Source organism: Dipodomys merriami, unplaced genomic scaffold, assembly GCF_024711535.1.
Source record: "Dipodomys merriami isolate MVZ:Mamm:240054 unplaced genomic scaffold, mDipMer1.0.p SCAF_401, whole genome shotgun sequence".
NCBI classification, from domain to species: domain Eukaryota; kingdom Metazoa; phylum Chordata; class Mammalia; order Rodentia; family Heteromyidae; genus Dipodomys; species Dipodomys merriami.
Window position 1 is genome coordinate 831,706 of NW_027205616.1, and position 19,863 is coordinate 851,568.

At 49.4% G+C, this 19,863-nt stretch overlaps 1 protein-coding gene across 2 annotated transcripts in view; it reads left to right on the plus strand.

The window, feature by feature from the left end:
• Positions 1-206: 206 nt before the first annotated feature.
• Positions 207-19,863, plus strand: part of LOC138806622 (ras-related protein Rab-43) — a 28,498-nt gene continuing 8,841 nt past the window's right edge. Inside the window, exon 1 of one of the 2 annotated variants that reach the window (XM_069992056.1) lies at positions 207-532. In XM_069992056.1, the coding sequence (XP_069848157.1) occupies positions 335-532 (198 nt within the window). In that variant the 5' untranslated portion in view covers positions 207-334. Of the gene's footprint in view, positions 533-796; positions 847-19,863 lie in introns of those variants that run through there. The other variant, XM_069992057.1, reaches the window with a different exon arrangement.

The window sequence follows — 19,863 nt, forward strand, 5'->3', positions numbered from 1 at the left end:
GGGAAGGGGCGGGGCTGAGTGGAGAGGGGCGGGGCTTGGGCCCTGCGGGAGCACGTTTTGGGGGCGGAGTCATGTGCTGAGGGCTGGGTCCGGGCGGTGCTGAGGGGGCTGCGAGGCGCCGCTTAGGACGGAGCTCGGCGGTCGTCGTCGTCTGACCGGCCTTGGGCGGAGTAGGGGCGGGCCGGGGCGGAGCCGAGTCCGCGGGGCGCCGGCCGGGGCGGGGCCGCGGGAGGCGGCCGGCGGCCGGCGGCCGGCGGCGCAGCGGGTTCAGGTGCGGCGGTTCCACGTCGCCGTCGACGCGCGGGCCGGAGCGGGCCCGGGGCCGGGCGAGGCCATGGCGGGGCCGGGCCCTGCCGAGCAGGACGAGCAGTACGACTTCCTGTTCAAGCTCGTGCTCGTGGGGGACGCGAGCGTGGGCAAGACGTGCGTGGTGCAGCGCTTCAAGACGGGCGCCTTCTCGGAGCGCCAGGGGAGCACCATCGGCGTGGACTTCACCATGAAGACGCTGGAGATCCAGGGCAAGCGGGTCAAGGTGGGCCGGGCCGCGGGTCCGGCGGGGGCTGCCGGGGCGCGCGCGGCCGGGCGGCTGCCCTCCCGCCGCCTTCCGGGCGCGCGCCCGCGGTGGGAGCTCGGCCGGGAAGCGGGGCCGAGCGGGGCCCGAGGGCCCAAAGTTTCCGTCAGTTTCCGGCCCGGCCCCGCCCCCGGCCGGCTGCGGTGAGGGCGGCGGAGCCTTGGCCGGGCGGCCGCGGGGGGGACGGGGGGGCGGAGGGCGGGGACCCGCCGCGGCCGCCCGGCGGACTCGGCAGGATGTGGCTGCCATGGGGCCCCGGCGAAGGCGGCGGCCGGGTAAGCGTGTCTGTGATGAATGAGAAGTTTGTCCACGTCAGCCCGCCTGCCCTGCCCGCCTGTTCCCCGTGCCCGCTCCCTGCCCTGCCCCCTGCCCTGCCCCCTGTCCTCTCCCCTGCCCCCTGACCCCCGGCCCCGACCCCCTGCCCTGCCCCCTGTCCTCTCCCCTGCCCCCTGACCCCCGGCCCCGACCCCCTGCCCTGCCCCCTGTCCTCTCCCCTGCCCCCTGACCCCCGGCCCCGACCCCCTGCCCTGCCCCCTGTCCTCTCCCCTGCCCCCTGACCCCCGGCCCCGACCCCCTGCCCTGCCCCCTGTCCTCTCCCCTGCCCCCTGACCCCCGGCCCCGACCCCCTGCCCTGCCCCCTGTCCTCACCCCTGCCCCCTGACCCTCGGCCCCGACCCCCCTGCCCTGCCCCCTGTCCTCACCCCTGCCCCCGGCCCCGACCCCCTGCCCTGCCCCCTGTCCTCACCCCTGCCCCCTGCCCCGCTCCCTGCCCTGCCCCCTGTCCTCTCCCCTGCCCCCCGGCCCCTACCCCCTGCCCCCTGCCCTCTGTCCTCCCCCGTGCCCCACTCCCTGTCCTGCCCCCTCTCCTCTCCCCTGCTCCCTGCCCTGCCCCCTGTCCTCCCCCCTGCCCCCTGCCCTCCCCCCGTGCCCGCTCCCTGCCCTGCCCCCTCTCCTCTCCCCTGCCCTCTGTCCTCCCCCGTGCCCCACCCCACTCCCTGCCCTGCCCCCTGTCCTCTCCCCTGCCCCCTGCCCTGCCCCCTCTCCTCTCCCCTGCTCCCTGCCCTGCCCCGTGCCCCGCTCCCTGCCCTGCCCCCTGTCCTCTCCCCTGCCCCCTGCCCTGCCCCCTGTCCTCCCCCCTGCCCCCTGCCCTCCCCCCGTGCCCGCTCCCTGCCCTGCCCCCTGTCCTCTCCCCTGCTCCCTGCCCTGCCCCGTGCCCCGCTCCCTGCCCTGCCCCCTGTCCTCCCCCCTGCCCCCTGCCCTCCCCCCGTGCCCGCTCCCTGCCCTGCCCCCTGTCCTCTCCCCTGCTCCCTGCCCTGCCCCCTGTCCTCTCCCCTGCTCCCTGCCCTGCCCCCTGTCCTCTCCCCTGCTCCCTGCCCTGCCCCCTGTCCTCTCCCCTGCTCCCTGCCCTGCCCCCTGTCCTCTCCCCTGCTCCCTGCCCTGCCCCCTGTCCTCTCCCCTGCTCCCTGCCCTGCCCCCTGTCCTCTCCCCTGCTCCCTGCCCTGCCCCCTGTCCTCTCCCCTGCTCCCTGCCCTGCCCCCTGTCCTCTCCCCTGCTCCCTGCCCTGCCCCCTGTCCTCTCCCCTGCTCCCTGCCCTGCCCCCTGTCCTCTCCCCTGCTCCCTGCCCTGCCCCGTGCCCGGCTCCCTGCCCTGCCCCCTGTCCTCTCCCCTGCTCCCTGCCCTGCCCCCTGTCCTCTCCCCTGCTCCCTGCCCTGCCCCCTGTCCTCTCCCCTGCTCCCTGCCCTGCCCCGTGCCCGGCTCCCTGCCCTGCCCCCTGTCCTCTCCCCTGCTCCCTGCCCTGCCCCGTGCCCCGCTCCCTGCCCTGCCCCCCGGCCCGGCCCCCCTGCCCCCGTCCTCCCCCCTGCCCTCCCTGCCCCCCGGCCCGGCCCGTGTGCTCCTCGCTCACGGGGCGCCCAGTATCTTTTCTGAATTGAACGGTGCGGAAATCCTTCGTGATGGCTTCAGTGTCTCCCGGTGCAGGAACGGAAGCGGAAACGGGGCCGTGCGCAGGGAGGCCCGTGCTTCACCTCCAGGGGCACAGGCCGCGCGGGGCAGGGTCTGCCTCGGGGCTCTCGGCGCTGCGCTGCGCGGTGGTGTCTGTAGATCTCTACCATTGGGATTTTTTGTTTGGACGGTCGTGGGCCTTGTACTCTGGGCCTGGGCGCTGTCCCTCAGCTCGGAGCTCCAGGCGAGCGCTCCACCACTTGAGCCGCAGCCCCACTTCCGGGTTTTGGGTGGTTAATTGGAGACTTTCCTGCCCAGGCTGGCTTTGAACCGGGATATCTTTAGCTCTCAGCCTCCTGAGTAGCTAGGATGACCGGCGTGAGCCACCCGCACCCAGCTCCCAAGGGGATTTTTTTAAGGGTCCTATTCCCCAGGCTGCAGGCCTGCTATTGTTGCCTTTGGCCAGGATAATTAGCTCTTTGTTTTTGCCCCTGTAAAAATTGGGGTCATTTCTGGATGTTGTCTCTCTAAGTAAGTCAAAGGCATTTTTATGACCTCACTGCCTCTAGAGTAGATGTAACTGGGTCAGCAGAAACTTCTGCTTTGCAATATTGTAGTCTTTGGAGTTTCAGTGCAGTTTGGTTTTCGTGGTGTAGGAAAGGGCAAGGTGTAGGCCGGGAGCTCTGAGTTATTCAGGACCACCCCCACAGGGTTCTGTGGCTGAATTTGTATTCCTGATGTTGCGAGCAGTCACATTGAAAGTGCAGTGATGGCCTGGCCAGCTGCTGGGCTGCATCTGGAGTGGGGTGTGGTGGCTCTGTGCTGGCTGCAGGGTCCCTGTTTACCTGTGGCATGTGGAGCCGGGTGGCCTGTGTACCCACCCATGGGCTGTGCAGTGCAGACGTGGGCAGCCCATTATTTCTTTTCTTTATAGTTGCTTCCAGATTGCTTCCTTGAGAGGCAGCCTGGGCTGAGTAAGAGTTATGAGGCCTCCAAGGTACGGTGGTTACCTTTCTGAAAGACTGTGTTTGGTTGCTGGAGGACACTATTATTATTTTAAATTGTATTTTTATCCTTAATAGTTGAAGTAGTTGTGCAAAGGAGTTACCTTCCAACAAATCAGTTTACAAATAACATGCAGGATGATAATGATAATTGTATTATTCTTTTTATGGCTAGAGTTCACATGCTCAGCCCTCAGTTTGACCTGGGCCTGGCATGTGAACTCTATCACTCAGACATACCTCCAGCTCTGATGCTGGATTTCATAACAGTTTGAGGAACCTTAGAAATAGATCATCTGAGAATATGTAGCTCCTCTGAGGGGTATATACATTGAGGTGAGTTGGGAATGCTAAAAAGGCTGAAGCCCAGAGGCTTTAACTAGTTTCCCAGCCTGCCTAAATACTACCACTTTTACCAGCTGCATATTGAAGAAGTTTCACTTGTTATTTGCTTTTAAAGAGTTTTGCTGCTAAATGTAATTAAATTAATTACTGTTCCCCATAGTCACTTGCCACTGTAACAGTAATATCCAGCCCATTAATAATAATATCAACCCAATAATTAATATCCAGCCCAATAATTAATAATATCCAACTCCATTTTTCTTCACCGTGCCTCTCATTCTGTTTTTCGCATCACTAGCCCTCTGTCCTTTAAACATGCAAGATTGTTCCTGCCTCGAGAATTTTGTGCTTGTTCCCCTGCTGTCATACTTTGTCCCCAGATCCCTATGTACTTGTTGTGTTCATTGTTTGGGTTCCAGTGTGAATGTAACCTCTTTAGACAGGGCTTTCCTGATCTCCCAGACCCTCTTTTTCCATTATTGTATCTGCTCATAGCACTTATTTGGACTTAAAATTATCTGATATGTCTTCTCCTGTATCCAGTGAGATGCACTAGCACATGGTGTTCATATATACCTGTATACTGGTTAATATTTATAGAGAGGAAGCTGAGGCCAAGGTGAGTGACCGGCTTACCTAGGGCTTTTCATGGGTCATTGGTGAAACCAGGATTTGAACACAGTGTCTATCTGGCGAAACCCAGTGCTTATTTTTACACCTGACCACTTTCTGATTAACTCTTAGCCTATAAAGTTGACCACGAGATTCTGAATGTGGGTGAATCTAGTGAAAATGCAATGTGCCTGTTGCACTCACCAAAAGAAAAATGTAGACTAGGGTGTTTTACAAAAGTTATTCACTAGTAAGTGTTGGCACCCAAAGAGTTTAAGGGTATTTATCAATTACTGTGCTAGTTAGTAAACTTTCTGCATGGTCATTATTTCCTGTTCCCTCATGCATTTGTTTGGTTCTAACTCCCTGGACTGGAATTGTAATGTAAGTCTGAGTACTGTCTTCCTGATTGTGGCGTTTCTGAAAGACAGACATTAGATCAGGAGTCTGAAGGCTTGGTCCTTACTCAACCCGTGCCACAACCTTGAGTAATTCCACTTTCTGCTTGGTGCCTCAGACTTCTTCATCCGTGAAATGGGACTTGATCATTCTGCCTAATTTTGAAAAATAATGGACATGCCTAAAATAATTTAAAATTTCCTTATTTTTTTTTTCTTGTGTTCAGTCATGGGGTTTGAACTCAGCACCAGTGTTCTGTCCCTTAGCTTTTTTTGCTCAAAGCTAGTGCTCGACCACTTTGAGCCACAGCATTACTTCTGGTTTTCTGGTGGTTAATTGGAGATGAGTATCATGGACTTTCCTGGCTGGGTTGGCTTTGAACCTTGGTTCTCAGATCTCACCACTGGTGCCCGGCCTCCTTTATGTGTTTTTGAATAGATAGCTCATTTACATGGTTCAGGTTCCAAAATTTGGAACACTTAAATGGATACATAGGGGGAAAAAATCCCTTTTTTTTCCTTTGCCCTCTAAGCTACTCTTAACAGAAGCAATCTATATTACCTACTTCTTGTTAAATGTATTATAAGGAAAACAAGATATAAATGTAAACTAGTATTTGGATTTATTTGCTTATTGCTGCTGTTACCACTTTCCACATAAAATGTCTTAGCCTGTCCCCCCCCCCATTTCGCTGATCACAATGTCCCCCAGGAAATCTCAGCTGGCTCTCAAGCCTTAAACCCTTGTGAATGCTGCTGTATTCCCTTTTATCTGGGACAACAAAAAGGCTTGTTATGTAAAGTCACTTTTGCAAATCACCAGGCACACTAGCCTGCAGCAACTAGGGTCAGCCTTGTTAGAATCTTACCCCTTATTCAGCTGTCAAAGCTTGCTGTCTATTTGTTGAGGTTCTTTCGGGTCTGATCTGTTATTCATAGAGGTGAAAGTCTTTGCCCTTGGGTCTTAGCCTCCAGATTTCAGGACCTTTGGCCTTGGTTGTCAATTTGCCCATGGCCCCACACGTCTTTGTTTTTGTAGCTGCTTCTGGTAATTCCCAAAGAAAGGTCAGGGTAGGGTGAAAGGAATTGTGTGTGTGTGTGTGTGTGTACACGCGCGTGTGAGTGACAGTGGCTCATGCTTACTACGTCAGTGCTCTACCACTGAACTACATCCCCAACTTGGATTTTTAAATGTTTTTTATTTAAGGGCTGGGAAGTTGGCTCAGTGGTAGAGCGCTTGCCTTGCATGCCTGAGGCCCTGGGTTCGATTCCTCAGCACCACATAAGAAAAAAGCCGGAAGTGGCGTTGTGGCTCAGTGGTAGAGCGCTAGCCTTGAGCTGAAGAGCTGAGGGACAGTGCCCAGGCCCAGAGTTCAGGCCCCACAACCAGACCCAAAAAAAAAAAAAAAAGTTTTTTATTTTAATTACTTAGTTGGTTGTGGAGATTGAATTCAGAGTGTGGGCACTGTCTCTGAGTTTTTCATTCAAAGCTGCCACTCTACCACTTTGAGCCACAGCTCTACTTCTGGTCTCTGAGTTTTTCATTCAAGGCTGCCACTCTACCACTTTGAGCCACAGCTCTATTTCTGGTTTTCTGGTGGTTAGAGATAAGGGTCTCATGGACTTTCCTGTCCAGCCTGGCTTTGAACTACAATCCTCAGATCTCAGCCTTCTGAAATTACAGGCTTGAGTCACAGGTACCTGGCCTTTTTTTTTGTTTAGGTAGGTTGTGGGGGCTGAACTCAGCCTTGGATGCTGTACCTCAGCTCTTCAGTTCTAGTCTAGTATGCCCTACCACTTGAGCCACAGCGCTACTTCCAACTGTTTTTTGCTTATGTGGTGCTGAGAAATCGAATCCAGGGCCTTATGCATGCAAGGCAAGCACTCTACCTCTGAGCCAACATCTCAGCCCTGGCTTATTTTTAACTTTTTTTTTTTTTTTTTTTTTTTTTTTTTGTCAGTCATGGGGCTTGAACTCTCTGGGCCTGGGCACTGAGCCTCAGCTCCACTTTTGGTTTTCTGGTAGTTAATTGGAGATACGAGTTTCATGAACTTTCCTGATCCTCAGATCTCAGCCTCCTGAGTAGCTGGGATTACAGGTGTGAGCCACCAGTACCTGGCTATTTTTTTTTAACCTGGCTATTTTTATTTATTTTTTCCTTTCTCTCTTTCTTTTCTTTTCTTTTCTTTTCTTTTTTTTTTTTTTTTTTTTTTTTTTTTTTTTTTTTTGCTAGTTCTGGGGCTTGAACTGAGGGCCTGGGCGCTGTCCCTAAGCTTCTTTTGGGCAAGGATAGCACTCTACCACTTGAGTCACAGCACCACTTCTGGCTTTTTCTGTTTATGTGGTACTGAGAAATCAAACCCAGGGCTTCATGCATGCTAGGCAAGCACTCTGCCACTGAGCCACATTCCCAGCCCCTATTTTTAATTTTTTTTAGTTTGGCCTCTCCTTCCAATTGAGTCTGGATTTGCTTGTGTACATTTCTTACTTGAATAAAGTCAGTTTAACTTTTCAGCTCTGATCAGAAATAGCAAAAGGATCCCCCACAGTGTAACCCCTGCCTTCACTATATTTGATGTCAGTATAACATGTGGAGGAGATGGGGGCAAACAAGTCGTTTAAGGATTCAGGTGGACCTGTTGCAACAATGAGAAGTACAAAATGTCATGTCAAAACCAGCTTTACAATGTCGGTGGGGGGGGAGGGGGGTATAATTTGGTGGGGGGAGGGGGGAGGCTGGGAAGGGAGGTGAAGGGTAAACAAAGGAGGAGGCTGCAATGCTTGGTAAGAAATGTATGCATTATCCTGCCCATGTAATTGTAGCCCCTCTGTACAGTATGTTCTCAAATAAAATAAAATAATATTAAAAAAAATTAAAAAAAAAATAGCAAAAGGACCATTAGATAAGGAAGGCATTGTAGGACAAACTGCTTGTGTGAAGAAATCTGTTCTTTTTTTTTTTGGTGGGTTGTGGGGCTTTAACTCTGGGCCTGGCCTGGGTACTGTCCCCAATCTCTTCAGCTCAGGGCAAGTGCTCTACCACTTGAGTCACAGCTCCACTTCCCATTTTCTGGTGGTTAATTGTAGATAAAGACTCTCACAGACTTTCCTTGCCTGGCCTGGCTTTGAACTGTGATCCTCAGATCTCAGCCTCCTGAGTAGCTAGGATTACAGGTGTTTGCCACTGGCTCTCAGAAATCTGTTCTTAATTCTAATGGTAACCATTCTCACTGCCAAGTAACCCTTCCCTCCCAAGGTTTCTTATTTTCCTTCATTTTGGGGGTGGGGGATGAAAGGCAGGGGGCCTGAGACCAGGACTTAAACTCAGAACCTGACACATTGGCTCGTTGGCTAGTGCTCTACCAGCAGAACCACACCTCCATCTCCTTAAGGGTTCTTAAAACCCTGATGCAGTGAATAGTGAAAGCCAGGGGAAAAAGGCTGGTTTCAGAACTTCACAACACCATGCTAGAGCCTTGGCTTTGCTATGTATTTATTACCTTGAACATGTGATGTTACCTCTTCCTGTCTCCTTCACCTGCAAAACCCCTTTAAGGACCTGACCCTTGTGGATCATCAGTGTACCTTAAGCACCTAAAGAGAGAGTAGGAAAGGGAGTCAGGAAGCTTATGTGCTTAGCCTACTTGATATGAGTAGGTCACTCACTGATTAGTTACCATGTAGATAAAGTGAGGAAAGTCATATCTAACTTGTCTACAGGAGGTTTTCTATGTAAGAAAGGGAAGGAGATTGGATTCCAGTGATTGTGTTAGCACTGGAGGGGGCTTGGGCAGTAACTGGAAACCAGTTGAGTGATAATGGGGAGGTAAAGTCACAGGAGGCCTTTGAGTACCTCACTGCTCTACATGGGCATTAGGGCACCCCTTGTCTATTCATTCCCTTTTTTTGTTGTCATTGGTTATGAGGCTTGAACTCTGGCCCTATGTGCTGTCCCTCAGCTCTTCAGCACAAGGTGAACACTCTACCACTTGAGACACAGTGCCACTTCCCAGTTTTCTGGTGGTTTATTGAAGGTAAGAGTCTCCGGACTTTTCCTGCCCAGGCTGGCTTTGAACCATGATCCTTAGATCTCGGCTTCCTTAGTAGCTAGGATTACAGGTGTGAGCCACTGGCACCCAGTTTATTCATTCCCTTTCTTTGTTCTTTTTTTTTTTTTTTTGGTCCGGTCGTGGGGCCTGAACTCTGGGCCTGGGTGCTGTCCCTCAGCTCTTTAGCTCAAGGCTAGCGCTCTACCACTTGAGCCACAGCGCCACTTCTGGCTTTTTCTTTTTTTGCTTATGTGGTGCTGAGGAATCGAACCCAGGGCCTCGAGCATGCAAGGCAAGCACTCTACCACTGAGCCACCTTCCCAGCCCCCTTTCTTTGTAACCTGTAAGTCTTTGAAAACCCTGTATGTTTTCTTTGCTTCCTGTTGACCTGTACACCTCTGGTGAGGCTGTGTGGTTTTCTTTGGGTGCTATGGGCATGAAGAGTTCTCAGCAAGAGGAAAAGTGTTTTCTCACAGGTGTTCATATTTTACTGATTTTCACCACTTTCTTTATGCAATGCTCTGTTTGATCTTCAGGACACTCTGGGCCTGGATATGACAAGGAGTAAACCAGAGCCTAGCCTTTGGCTCCTGGTCAGGAATTTTCTCTTTGCAGCTTTATATCCTGCAACACTTCCAGCAAACAGAATACACAAAAGAACAACCAAGAAAAGTCGACTAATTTTATAGATCACTTGTATTTTACTTTTGTGTATGTGTGTGTTTGTGTGTGTGTGCATGTGTGCTGGTATTGGGTCTTGAACCCAGGGCTTCATGGTCTTACTTGGCCATTTTGCTAAAGTCTGAGGCTCTACCCATGAGCCACAGCTCCAGTTCCAGTTTTTTGCTGGTTAATTGGAGATAAGAGTCTCACAGACTTTTCTGCCCTGGCTGGCTTTGAACTGTGATTTACAGATCTCAGCCTCCTGAGTAGCTAGGATTACGAGCATGAGCCACTTATGCCCGGCAAAAAAAAGCTTACCTTTTAGACTGTCCTACTAAGTGTTCTTTTTTTTTTTTTTTTTTCTGGGGGGTGGGGGCCGGTCGTGGGGCCTGAACTCTGAGCCTGGGTGCTGTCCCTCAGTTCTTCAGCTCAAGGCTAGCACACTACCACTTGAGCCACAGCTCCACTTCCGGCTTTTTTTTCCCTGCTTACGTGGTGCTGAGGAATCGAACCCAGGGCCTCAAGCATGCAAGGCAAGTGCTCTACCACTGAGCCACCTTCCCAGCCCATGGCCTACTAAGTGTTCTATTGTTCAGAACAGAAACCAGTGAAATCCTAATAAGGACCCTGGGTCATTAATAGACACCACTCAATATCTTCTCTATTCTTACCACTTTAGCTTGCAAACTTCCCTTTCTTCTGTTGGAAAAAAGGAGACTAATTATTTTAAGACTATTATTAAGTAGTTGTACAAACATTATAATTTCATAAGTCAGGTTATGAGTACAATGCTTCTTGATCAGTGTTACCCCTTACATTTCTCTCCTATCATTCTCCCTTCCATCTCTACTCTCAGGTTACATAGTTCAGTTTGTATGTAATGTACATTGAATATAATGTCTGCACATGCTCACCTTTCCTCCCTCCATTTGTGTGCCCCTGCCTTTACTTTTCCCCAAAAACATGGGAAACTAATCTTCAGTGAGGTATGTGAGCATTAATTCTTAGAGATTTTTCACTTGGGTGTTCATGAATGATCACGTTGACATCATCCCAAATGTGGAGTTTTTAAGCTGGGTGCAGTGGTCCCAGCCTACTTAGAAGCCAAATCAAGACGATCCCTTGGGCCCAGGAGTTCAAGGCCAGCCTGGGCGACAGTGAGAATTATCTCAGAAACAAAACAAAAGATATATGGAGTGTGACTAGAAATAACAGGCTAGAGCTTACGTGTGAGGTGGGTGTTGTTCTTTTCAGAGTTGGTTCCTTGAGAAATTACAGCTCCTAAATGTTGAATCAACTGACATTCTGCACTTGACATCTGTTTTGAAACTGTAGCTCTCTCTTTTGGCAGGTCTTTCATGGGTGGATGTGATGATTGGAGCTAGTCACAGGCCACTGGAGCCTGACATAGTATTAGCAGTTCTCTGTCCAAAATGATGCCCCATGTTCAATATCTCCTTCAAGAACACACCCCTGTTGACCCAACTTACTCACACTAGGCCTCACTTTACTTTTTTATCTTTTTGAAATTTATTTTTTTTTAATTTTTTAAATTCTAATAGGCCTTATGAAGATTTTTCAGTTCCCACTACCTGATAAACTTTCAGTAATCACAGATTCAAAATTAACTTCATTTTTTCTCTCATTTTCATGTAAGCCAAGCTAAAGATAGAAATCTAAGTACACAATAATTTCCTCAGAATTTTGAAGATACTGCTTCCAGTGCTGTTGATGTAGTCTGATTGTAGATGAAGTACTGTTTTTCTTTTTTTGGGGGGGTCCGGTCGTGGGGCCTGAACTCTGGGCCTGGGCACTGTCCCTCAGCTCTTCAGCTCAAGGCTAGCACTCTACCACTTGAGCCACAGCACCACTTCCGGCTTTTTTCTTATGTGGTGCTGAGGAATCGAACCCAGGGCCTCAAGCATGCAAGGCAAGTGCTCTACCACTGAGCCACCTTCCCAGCCCAAAGTACTGTTTTTCTTGCCCTGGCTTTTTCTTTTTGGAAGCATAGATTTCTGGGGGAAAAAAAAAATCTGATGTCCTGAAATATTAGAAGAGTGTCTAGGTATAGGGCAGTTCTTCATCTAGCTCTGAACTTGGTATATATAATCAATATGATAATTCTTATCTTTCTAAAGCTCTGTGGAATTGAAGTAGCTCTTTTAATAGCTCCTCTTTCTCTCAGTTTTTTTCTTATGTTGAATAGGAGCTAAAACCTAAGGATATATATTCCTTGTCTGTTACCTTTCTTCCACCCCTTCCCCCCTTTATGCTGGGGATAGAACCCAAGGCTACTTGGAAATAAGAGTCTCACTGACTTTCCTGGCTGGCTGGCTTTGAACCTTGATCCTGGATCCAGGATTATAGGCCTGCTGTTTCTTTATTCTTTATATTTCCTGTAAGCTGGAGGTTAAATTGAGCCTCAAGTAACACTGTCAACTGCTTTGATGAGAATACATTACAGGTAATATGTGCTTTTTCCTGCTACTTGTTGAAGCCAAGACATCAGTCCTCCATAAGTTAGGCTATGTATGATCCTTGTCACACGTTTACAGTATATCCCAATCAGTCTCAAACCTCTGTCACTTCACTTGCTGTTTATTTTCATAGATACCCTTCTGGCATGTACCTAGCCTACTTGAAGCTCTATGTTCCTTCCCAGCACCTGAGTTAAAAAAAAAATGCCAGTGACCTTAGCTGTTAGGAGCAGCAGCAATGTAGATAGGACTGAAAGGAAGCATACCTCTAAACTGGAAGGCTGTCTGTGGAGGCTGAAGTTGTTGTCTAGAGGCTGAACTTCAGCTTAAGTCAGGGAGATAACTATGCTGTGATTAGATCCTGGTTTATTTGTACCTGCCCTCCTAAACTCTGCTCCAAGTGCCAAAGAAAAAAGGTAACTCAGAGGCAATCCCTGTTTTTTGGTATTCGCTGCTGGCTGAGGGAACAGTTACATAAAAAGTACTTAGCGTGTGAGGCTGTTAATGCCGTCTCTATGGTAACTGGGGTCTCTGAGCCAAGCACCAGACCCCTTGCCTGACAGGTACACTTAGGGTCACTGTAGCAACAGCAGGGCCGAATATTCTCATGAGTTACAGTTCCTGCAGGGCGGGACCTCACAGTGGTCATGAATTTGTGCAGTGGTACACCACAGGCTAGGCCATCCCAGAGGAAGCATGAGGGCTCAGAGAAACGCTGAAAGGTAGGTGATTCCTAAGGAGGAGCATGAAAGGGGCTTTAGATGCCATACTGTGTCAATGCAGGGCCACGGTGCAAGAGGAGTGGAGGATGTTTGTCCAGGCACCTGCCTGGAGTATCAGATGGACACAGAGGACTGTAGGCTCTTCAAGGCAGGAGTGTAGTGGAGACCAGTCTATGGAAAACTCCCAGGCCTACCTGCTGGCAGGGCCACCTGAAGGCAGCTGGAAGCAAAGTGGTCAGCTGTGTCTAGGAACCCCAGAAGACTGCTTGCCATTGTTTGTTCTTGAGAGGCTAATGCCTCTACAGAGCAGCTTGGAGGAGAAGGACAAATGGGAGGGCCCAAAGCTGGGCTGAAGCCCCAGGGCGGGGTGCTATCCGAGGATCAAATGGTAGGATACAGGAGGTTAATGTGAGAGGTGGATAGGGTTCACTTTGGGTCCTGGAGCATCTCTGATAGACTGTGCTTGCAGATGTCATCTTTTGATCTGTCATTTGTAGAGTTGGCTGAGCTGGTAGTGGAAGACAGTGAAAGTAGGAATAGTAATGAGAGGTCAGCTAAAGAGTTTCACAGAGGGGCTGGGAAGGTGGCTCAGTGGTAGACTGCTTGCCTTGCATGCATGAAGTCCTGGGTTCGATTCCTCAGCACCACATAAGCAAAAAACCGGAAGTGGAGCTGTGGCTCAAGTGGTAGGGCGCTAGCCTTGAGCTGAAGAGCTGAGGGACAGCGCCCAGGCCCAGAGTTCAGGCCCCATGACCGGACCCCCCCAAAAAAATAGTTTCACAGATTGGCAAGAACAGAAATGATGGGGAACAGAGGTGATAGAGACCAATGAGTGACAGCAGAAGTTGAGAGAGGTGGACAGCTGAGGCTAAGAGATGAGTTGTGAGGAGCCTGAGATGAAAAACTGAAGGACTTGGCGGCTGGAAGAGCTCCAAGGGGCTGCCAGGTGTTCTAAACAGCCTGGGCTGGAGAATTGTAACAGGAGTTGCTATGGAGCTAAGGGTTCAGATTCCTGAATCCTGTTAGAGCTGTTATATACTAGTAGGTGATACCTGCTGCTGATGCTCACTGCTAGTGGTAGGTGAGGATTATGATTACAGCAGCTACCAGTGCTGGGGGCCACTGGTGGTTAAAGCCCAGAGTACTAAGCCTTCCACATGAGTGCCCAGAGCTGTAAGTCTAGCTGCTAAGTCCTTGAGCAGTAGGCCTTCAGCTCTCAGGGCTTTGAGCTGTGAGCCTTTGGGTCTGTAGTTGACCCTAGGCCCTGCACTTTTTTTTTTTTTTTTTTTTTGTCGGTCGTGGGGCTTGAACTCTGGGCCTGAGCGCTGTCCCTCAGCTCTTCAGCTCAAGGCAAGCGCTCTACCACTTGAGCTACAGCGCCACTTCCAGGCCCTGGACTTTTGGCCCTGGAGGAATTTCTCCTTGCTTGCTCATGATTCTAGGTAGACTAGAAGGACCCCAGCCAGCTATTGGGTAACATGTCTACCTGCCTGACTGTGGGCCAGGTAACATAACATGACACAGGAGAGTTTCTGCAGCATCTGCAGACCTGCAGACAAACTCCCCTGAAGAACAGAGCACAGTAGGAGGAGGCCCTCAATCCCAACCTGCCCTACCACCTCCCAGGATACCATAGGGAGAGCTCAGGAATGGGTATGTGGATCACTGTGACCATTTCAACGTATGTCCTGAGAATTAACTTTTCCAAGGTGTTTTTGTTTTTTCTCCCTAAGATGAAGAGGTAAGGAATTTTCCACTGTCTCCTTTTTTACTTAGGACAAGACTTCAAGCAGATTCTTCCTTTGTTTCTGTCAGGAGAGACAGAAAGGTTTTATACAGGCCTTATAACTGAACTAACTGTTTTTAAACGAGGTGTTACTACACAAGATTGATTTCCACCCACCACCCACCCCCATGACACGTGTGAACTGCTCTTGGGGGCTTGTAACATGCAGCCCCTGCCTGACCACTTGAACCCGCCTCTGGACTCTTGACGTTCGGAGGAGGGCCTGCCCGGTGCAGGCTCAGTGCTGGCCACTCTCGAGAGTGGAGCTGTCCGAAGGGGCCTTTCTTCAAAGCCCATTCTTAATGATAAGTTTGGAGTCACATACTGAGTGTCCTCGGCCAATTCCTGCTCTACAGTCCCATCTTCATCCCACACAAGAATGAATTTGCTTTAGGAAGTATAGCCTTATCTTTATTTCTTTTTTAAAAATGTATACAGAAAACATTTCTTTTGGTTCACAGCTCTAGTGAAGGCTTTCTTAAGTCTTGAGGCAATGCAGTGAAGTACACCAGATAATTCAGTTGGGTCTAGGTTGGGGGTGTAGTGTAGTTGTAGAATGCTTGTGAGAATGTGCAAAGTCCTGGATTTGGTCCCTAGTATCCAAGAAAACAAAGAAAGAAAAAGGGAAAGAGAAGTTGGGGTTAAGGGATAGGATGGGACTAGTGTTTGTTTTTTTCCCCATGTACCAAGGTTTGAACTCAAGACCTCCAGCTTGCTTGGCTTACTTTCTTGGCTGGTGCTCTTTCACTTGAATCATGCCTCTAGCCTGGCTTGCTGGTTATTTTGGAGATGGGGTCTCATGGACTTTTCTGTCCAGGCTCACTTTGACCTACAGTCCTTCAGATATTTGTCTCTTGAGTAGTTAGGGTTACAGGTGTAACTAGAGTTAGGGGTTTAGTCAAGTGGTAGAATGCTTATCTACCATGCTCAAGGCCCTAGAGTCAAATCTCTAGTACTGCAAAAAAGAGGATGCTCATGAAATAGTTCTCAGTATAGGTGAAAGTGTTCGTTGAAATAAAGGAAATGGTCATGATCGTGCCTACGACAACATCCAGCAGGGGAACCTTGCTACAATACCCCATGGTACCTAAGAGAAGAGAGGCGAGGGGACTGGGTAGAAGATCACAAGTGTGCTGCAGACTGTGCGCTCAGGCTTTGCTGAGGAAGCCACTGTTCGGAGTTTAGGTGCCTCGGCTGTGCTGGGCACCCGTCAGAGCCTCTGTGGGCTGTGGTGAGGGTGACAGAGCCAGGACTCCCACAGATCCCTGGGACTTGGTTTGCTGGGCTTCTGAGCCCCTGGGCCTGGCACAGAACTGTCCCGTGATAGTGTAGGAGGTCTCTGCCTGGTGTGTATGGTGGTGCCTGCATCTCCTAACAGCCACTGTGGCAGACCCTCTCTTCCCCCCTATTTCCCTTGGGTACTACCAGATGGTGAGCTTGCCTGGGGAGGGAATGCTTATTCCTTGGGACGCAGGGTTCTCTTGGCTTGGCTTCTCCTTCCTCTTCTGGATGATGGAAAGCACTTGGGCCAAGAGACTGAGGCTCCTTTTACCCTCACCTTCTTTGCAGTCCACTGTAGGACTATTCTCCAGCCAGCGGCCAAACTGATATTTCTAGTGAGTGAGTTTGTTGCTGAGGATGGAACTCAGGCCTGGGAGTCTGCTGCACCCCACTTTCTGGGGTGATCATTAAAATGCAGCTGCAGCATTGGCTGGCCAGGGCTCCTGCTGTTGTGTGGGTATGAGGGGAGGGGAGAAAAACGAGGCTGGCCAGACATCCCATGGTTGGTTTCTTCTGTGAGCAGGTGGCCTTGACTTTGGCTAGGCTAATGAGTTGTGGGGCTCACCAGAGCCATGCCTAACCCCTTTAGTTTTCAGTTTCCTGTACAATTTTTTAAATTTATATATATTCCTTTCTATTGTTATAAAGGTGTTGTACAGAGGGGTTACAGTTATATAAGTCAGGAAAAGAGTACATTTCTCATGTCAGGCTCAGTGTCTCACGCCTGTAATCCTAGCTACTCAGGAGTCTGAGATCTGAGGATCATGGTTCAAAGCCAGCCGGGGCAGGAAAGTCTGTGAGACTCTTATCTCCAATAAACCACCAGAAAACCTGAAGTGGTGCTGTGGCTCAAGTGGTAGAGCGCTTGCCTTGAGCTGAAGACCTGAGGGATAGCGCCCAGGCCCAGAGTTCAAGCCCCATGACCAAAAAAAAAGAATATTCTTGTAGTGTCCACATGACTAACTACTTCAGATCTTCCCTCAACAGTTAGGTCTATGAAGCCATTACATCATCCTGTCTGACATTCCACTCTTCCTCATATTGTATTCTTTCCCTACTTATTTTTTTCCTCCTTACAGTTACCTAGCACGCTTTTATTTTATTATTTAGTCATAGTTTATATATACATATACTTAATAAATGTAAATGCTTATACTTATCCCTAGCTTATTATATATTGTTAATCTTACATATCTTGTTTATCTTATGTACTAGGCTGTAAGTTTGGGCAGGATTTTTTTGTCTGTTAGCTATAGTATTTCTAGTAAACACTTTGTAATGTCAAATGATTGCATCAGTAATCAGTAATAACATTAGTAAATGCTGTTCATAACTAAACCTGAGTGTGGTATACTTGGATGCACACCAGCTCTGTGTGTGTGTGTGTGTACGCATTTGGTGGTATACTTTGATGTACACAAGCTGTGTGTGTGTGTGTGTGTGTGTGTGTGTGTGTGTGTGTGTGTGTGTGTGTGTGTGTGTGTGTGCGCATGTGCGTGTACGTGCACGTGCGGTTTTACCAACCAAACTCAGGTTCTAGCACATTCTGGGTAAGTGTTGTACCACTGAGTTAGATCCCTAGCATAATATACAAGTATTTTTAAAATTGTTATTATAAAGGTGATGTACAAAGGAGTTATCGTTTTATAAGTTAGGCAACGAATACCTTTCTTTTTTTAATTGGTTGTAACAGAAGACCTGTTTTTTGTTTTTTGTTTTTTGTTTTTGTCAGTCGTAGGGCCTGAACTCTGGGCCTGGGCGCTGTCCCTCAGCTCTTCAGCTCAAGGCTAGGGCTCTACCACTTGAGCCATAGTGCCACTTCCTGCTTTTTCTGCTTATGTGGTGCTGAGGAATCGAATCCAGGGCCTCATGCATGCAAGGCCACTGAGCCACCTTCCCAGCCTGACCTGTTTGTTTTTATTGTTATTATAAAGGTCATAATGTACAGAGGGGTTACAGTCACATGTCAGGTGAAGAGCACATTTCTTTTTGGACACTGTTGCCCCTTCCCTCGCTCTCCCCATTTCCCCTCCCATCCCCACCCTCCAGTTGTATGGCGTTCATTTTTAACATAGTGTTTAGTGAGTACCAAAGCTGCATTTGTTCACCCTTTATCTTTCCATTTCTATGCCTCCCTTTACCCTCCCAAGGACAGATAAATGAACAAACAAGACAAAATAAAAACAAAAACAGCAACAAAGGAAAAAACTTCATTTCTATTCCCTGGAGTTCATTTTGATAAATGATCAGATGCACATAGGCCATTGCACCTTTGTGTTTCTCTCCTAAGAATATCCTCCTTTGGTCTTGTGAATGTACAAGTTTTTAATTTTGTAATAATATGCTGTTATGCCGGGCGCTGGTGGCTCACGCCTGTAATCCTAGCTACTCAGGAGGCTGAGATCTGAGGATCGCGGTTCAAAGCCAGCCCGGGCAGGGGAAACCGTGAGACTCCTATCTCCAATAAACCACCAGAAAACCGGAAGTGGCGCTGTAGCTCAAGTGGTAGAGCGCTCGCCTTGAGCTGAAGAGCTGAGGGACAGCGCCCAGGCCCAGAGTTCAAGCCCCACGACTGACACAAAAAAAAAAAAAAAAAAAAATATGCTGTTATTTTTTACTTTCCATCTTATCTCCTTTTTTTGTTTTGTCCGTCATCGAGCTTGATCTCTGGATTTAGGCGCTGTCCCTCAGCTCTTCAGCTCAAGGCGAGTGCTCTACCACTTGAGCCACAGAGCTACTTCGGGTTTTCTCAGTGGTTTATTTGAGATAAGAGTCTCACAGAGTTTGGCTGGCTTTGAACTATAATCCTCAGATCTCAGCCTCCTGAGTAGCTAGGATTACAGCCGTGAGCCACTGATGCCTGGCTCATCTGAACTCTTAATTTTTCCTGTTAGTAAAAGTCATTTTGTTTTTTGTTAAATGTCTACATATTCACTATTAATTAATTCTTGTGTCAGGTCCTGGATGCTTTTCCTGAGCTTTTTTATTCAAGGCTAGTGCTCTCACTTGAGCCACAGCTCTACTTGGCTTTTTGGTGGTTAATTGTAGCTAAGACTCTCCTGAACCTTCCTTCTCAGTCTGGCTTTGAACTATGATCTTCAGATCTCAGCTTCATGAGTAGTTAGGATTATAATTGTGAGCCACTGGCGCCTGGCTTAGGTTTTGCCTTTTACTTGCTTTTTATGGCTTTTAATTGGACATTTAGTGAATTTATATTTATTGTAATTATGAGTATTATTTAGTTTACTGTTTGTCTTTTTTTTTTTTTTTTTGTACTAGTAGTGGAGTTTGAATTCAGGGCCTAGGCACTGTCCCTTAGCTTTTTTTTGCTCAAAGCTAGGACTCTTACCACTTGAGCCACAACTCCACTTCTGTTTTGTTTTTTTTGGGGGGGGGGTCTGGTTGTGAGGCCTGAACTCTGGGCCTGGGTGCTGTCCCTCAGCTCTTCAGCTCAAGGCTAGCACTCTACCACTTGAGCCATAGTGCCACTTCCAGCTTTTTTTTCTTTTTGCTTATGTGGTGCTGCGGAATCGAACCCAGGGCCTCAGGCATGCAAGGCAAGCGCTCTACCATTGAGCCACCTTCCCAGCCCCTTCTGCTTTTTTTTTGGTGGTTAATTGGAGATAAGAGTCTTATGAACTTTACTGCCTGGATTGGCTTCAAACTGTGATCCTTAGATCTCTTGAGTAGCTAGGATTATAGGTGTGATCCACTAGTGCACCTCTCTCTCTCTCTCTCTCTCTCTCTCTCTCTCTCTCTCTCTCTCTCTCTCTCCCCCCCCCTCTCCCTCTCTCTCCCCCCCTCTCTCACTCTTTCTCTCCCTCTCTCTCCCTCCCCCTCCTCCTTCCTTTCTTCCTTCCTTCCCCTTTCCTTTCCCTTTCCCTTTCTCTTTCTCTTCTCCCTCCCTCCCTTTCTTTTCTTTTTTCTTTTCCCTCCCTCCCTTCCTTCCTCCCTCCCTCTCTTTCTCTCTTTCTTTCTTTCCTTTCTCTCTCTCTCTTTTCTTCCTTTCTTCA